At 37.5% G+C, this 4,288-nt stretch overlaps 1 protein-coding gene across 1 annotated transcript; it reads right to left on the bottom strand.

The window, feature by feature from the left end:
- Positions 1-2,122: 2,122 nt before the first annotated feature.
- Positions 2,123-3,978, bottom strand: LOC134668502 (phospholipase A1 member A-like). Its single transcript, XM_063525949.1, has 2 exons — positions 3,672-3,978; positions 2,123-2,808 (listed from the first exon to the last, which is right to left on the bottom strand). The coding sequence occupies exons 1-2, from the start codon at positions 3,905-3,907 to the stop codon at positions 2,127-2,129; spliced, it is 918 nt and encodes a 305-aa protein (XP_063382019.1). The 5' UTR covers positions 3,908-3,978; the 3' UTR covers positions 2,123-2,126.
- Between the last annotated feature and the right edge of the window lie 310 nt (positions 3,979-4,288).

Genomic DNA, 4,288 nt, shown 5'->3' with positions numbered 1-4,288 from the left:
TACCTACGTATTTTTTGAAAACAAATTAAAACTTCTTTTACCTTGACGTTTGAATTAATTGAGTTGTCGTTTTTGATGGGTTTAAAAACCTCAATGAAAAAACACCTTTAAAAATGTCACCTTTAATTAATTGTCAAAACATATTTAAACAATAATATTCGGTTAGCTATTACAATTTCACCGTGTATTTTTCAGTATTTATGTACAGTTGACAACTGTTCAAAGGTAATGACAGCTGTCAAAAATATTGAATGATTTGTTTTTAACATCAACATATTTTATTTTTTGCACCTAAAATAGTCAGTTAATTATTTTTTATAGAACAAAAAATAAGCATTACAAAAACGAGTTTTACAATTATCTTTAAATATCAATCAAGCCATAGTAAGCACTAAGCAGACATACGGCGCGATTCGGCAAATGAATTAGAGGTGCACAAGATATGAAATAGTAAAGATATGTGACGTTCCACGGCAAAAGGTACCATTGCCCAGGCTGAATATTGGAACGGCGTTAATAAATAGCGTAAGTGTCAACCGCCATAAGGTACCTTTTGCGGTGGAACGTCACATATCTTTACTATTTCATATCTAGTGAATATCTAATTATTTTTCCGAATCGCGCCGATAGTAGATACAATTTAATAGGGGCCCACTGATTAACCAGTCCGCCGGACGGTATCGGCCTCTCAGTTGTTCGGAACTGTCAAAATTTTGTCCTAACTGACAGGCCGATACCGTCCGGCGGACTGTTAATCAGTGGGCCCCTTAAGCACCTATCTACCTATAATGAATATCACATCACGAATATTGAATTGAACGATTATAAACTCATTTTATAGTGGTATCCAGATTAAAAGTAAACTGATAGCATTATTAAAATTGTATTTTAATGTAAATGGTGTAGATCTTATTAGTAGAAATGTATAATATGAGAAGTTGTAGATCCAGATAATTAAAATGAACATTAAATATTTATCTCACAAAGGATACATTTTACAATATTTACAAACTTAAGAAACTAAAACCCGTTCTGAGCCACGCCGGGTCCAAAGGTCCCCATCACACTAGCAGCGTTATCCCGCTGTATGGCGATGGAGACCTGTTGGACAAGCCATGAATCAGGGTTATAACCGCAAAAATCGAAGATCGCAAATTGCGGGCATTTTTCTCTGTCAGTCTAACTACGCCTTCATTGGAGTAAAAGAGAAAGATCCCCGCAATTTGCGATTTTCGGTTTTCGCGGTAGCCCCTCAGAACGGGGGTCATTTCCCTTCTCCCTGAGGCGCTTCTGCCTGCTTCTGCCAAGGTCTCTGAAGAGCTCACGTGCCACCCAAACAGACTTTAAATTATAAAAGTAAGAGTAAAAATAAAGTAACATTCTTAAGACGAAACAGGAGCTGAGTTTTAAATATTTTAGGTAAATACACCCGTCTTGCTAACGGAAGCGGCACCTAAAAGTAGTGCGATAAGGACAAGGCGAAAAATCCTGCGTAAAAATCTCAAAAATCGAGGTTTCGTACTCCTCTGTTTCCTCCTCCAAAACTGAACCAATCGTAACCAAATTTGGAAATATAAATGATTATGAAATTATCTGTGTCGGACCGTTTTGTTTTTTTGGCTAATTGATATCAGTTTTGAATACCACGCCTCTCATTGCGGCATAGTCAATTAGGCCATTTTGGCCATTTTTGAAGGGCTCTAGCGCCTTAAAAAACAAAAATATCAAAAAAAGCAAAACGGTCCGACACAGATATTGACAATATTAATCTGTGTTGAAAAAATCATTGCTCTACTTAGCTTCAAATACAACGGAGGAAAACGAAGAGTACGTTTGTATGGAGAAATGACCACTCCTGTTGGCTCTTAAATTATAAAGTTAAATAGTAATAGTAGTTAGTTTAAATTATAAAGTAACATTCTTATTAAAATCATAACACAGATTCCAGTTGCCCAATACAACGTTAGTTTACTATGTTTCTGACTACTACTACTAAACTACTACTATTTATTTTGACTACTTATAGCATTTTATTTTCAAAGAACACGCCATGTCAGCCATTAAGCGTAATATATCTCACATTAACACAGTAATTATTAGTTTTTTCGTGGTTTTATCTCATTCGATCAACTTATTTCACTTAAAAAAACATCATTTAAAGATGTTGAAACATTCAACATTACCGGCTTTTCTTTCTTCAACCCTCTCTTCCCCATAGCATACGGGTACACGTTACTCGTCCGAAAATAATAGATTCCTGGTTTACTTCTATCTGTATGTAAGTCTAATGTATTAGTAATCATTGGCTTTAAATGGTAGCAGTCACCACCTTTGACCTGCTGCATCGTATCGCAACGGACGCCGATAAAAGAACCAGGGTTGTGTAAAGCTGACAGCCAAATTAAGTATCCTCTGATATGACTGCAAATGGTGTCACACGGTAGCCAAGGTACGTTCCCTTTCTGGTATTCTCCTCCGTTGGCGTAGAACATGACATGTCCGACAGGAAGATCTATACCGTACCCGTCCATGTTAGTGACAATTGCGCGGACGAAGTCAGCATCAGAAGGGTTCAGTCTTTGGTCTGGTGCCGCCTGTCTGAAGCAAGGCCCGGCAGCATCCAGGGCAGTGAGTGAGGAGATGTTTTGACCGGTTATTTGACGGTAGTTCTTGGCGATGAAGCTCATGGTGTGGGCGCCGAGGCTTAGACCGACCAGCTCTAGCTTTTTTGGGTCGAGACCGAGTGCTGTTAGCTTGACCAGCATTTCGGCTACGTGCTTGCCAATTGGACGCATTACGCGCGAGGCTCTGAAATATTAAAAATAGATATAAACTTTTTGTGACAAATATTTTCAAGTCAGGTACCATGATTTTTCGTTATGTAGTAATGTCTACGACGTACGATAAGCAACTAAGCTTTCCAGACTTCCGTGACCAAAGTGTCCCATTGAGATTCTATTACTAAAGTAGTACCGTCCGTTAGTCTGGCGGACTATGTAAGGTAATAAGCAGTCCAAATTTTGGCGTCCGTAAGATACTTATACAGTAGAATCCGCTTATAATGACATCGAAGGGAAGTGACAAACACGTCATACTAAGCGGATGTCATATAAAACATACCTGTAAAACTTCTTATTTTTGTTGTTTTCCAAATTAATCTCAAATTCCTTTATGAGAAACGAGTTTTATTAAACTTGTAACGAATATCAATTTGTCAAAACTAAAATACCTTACACGACACGAAGGCACCAAACGTCCTCGAAGGGAAAGATGTTATGACGGCCACGAAAATCAGCGAATGTGTCAGTATAACCGGACATAATTTCATGGAAATAGGATTTTTAGGGCATAGTAAGCGGTTTGTCAATATAAGCGAAGTCATGTTATCCGAATTTGTTACAAAGAATTTTATATGAAAACCAAACTTCGCACAATAATTACGTCATAGTAAGCGGTAGGTCAGTAAGCGGAGTCATAATAAACGGATTCTACTGTATCACTATTGCAGATTGCCTTTTGGACGCAAAAAGAACCAACTGCATTTCGTCATTAATATGGTCATTAATCATTTTCGTCATGAGAAATTAGCCTTTTTAGGACGTAAATGACAGGCGTATAGTAGGTAGATATAACGTATAGTTTTACATTATAAGCATTGCATAGGTACTTACATTGGATATTTCCGTGCTGTAAACTCCAATGTATCCAACAACAGCACATTATATCCCAAATCCTTATATGCTCTCCCTAGTTCACTCCCAAAAGGCCAGGTAGTAGAATCTAAATAACCGCCACAGTATAAAAAAGTCTTCTTACTAAAGTCTATGTCCTGGTTCTTGGGTAGGTTCCCTATATTATAATAATCGTATGATCTTGTTAGTCTGTGGTCTTTGTTCATCACTGTCATGTAGAGCTTTTTTAGGCTTCTCGGTGTGATGGCAGCGGGCTTCTCTGAATTTGGACCTGTAATTAATGAGTTAGAATGTGTGAATCGAAACTGGGAAGCAATTCTACTTTTTTTAAATATAATCTAATCATTTGTTCTAAATAATAGTTGGTGGAAAACAACTCAAAATTTGCATTCGATTACTTTCCCTCACAAGTGAATCACTGATAGCAAAGTGCAACTTTGATATCCATTTTTAAAGTGCAAAGTAAGCCTTTCCGAGCTGGTGTGGTGAAAAAAAATTTTTTTTCAGTCAATGCCTCCCGTGTCCGACGATAGTTTAGATGCTTTTATAAATTAAAAAAAATACGAAGCCGGTTGTATAGCGGTGGAAAGTCAGCT

Source organism: Cydia fagiglandana, chromosome 11 (genome assembly GCF_963556715.1).
Source record: "Cydia fagiglandana chromosome 11, ilCydFagi1.1, whole genome shotgun sequence".
NCBI classification, from domain to species: Eukaryota; Metazoa; Arthropoda; class Insecta; order Lepidoptera; family Tortricidae; genus Cydia; species Cydia fagiglandana.
The sequence above is the reverse complement of the archived record's forward strand: the minus strand, read 5'-3'. Positions and strand labels throughout refer to the sequence as shown.

Bases quoted from the DNA above. Each gene is read 5' to 3' on its own strand.
- LOC134668502 (XM_063525949.1), bottom strand. From the start codon at position 3,907: ATGACAGTGATGAACAAAGACCACAGACTAACAAGATCATACGATTAT. The intron at 2,809-3,671 runs GTAAGTACCTAT...TTAATATTTCAG, and splicing joins ACAGCACGGAAATATCCAAT to AGCCTCGCGCGTAATGCGTC.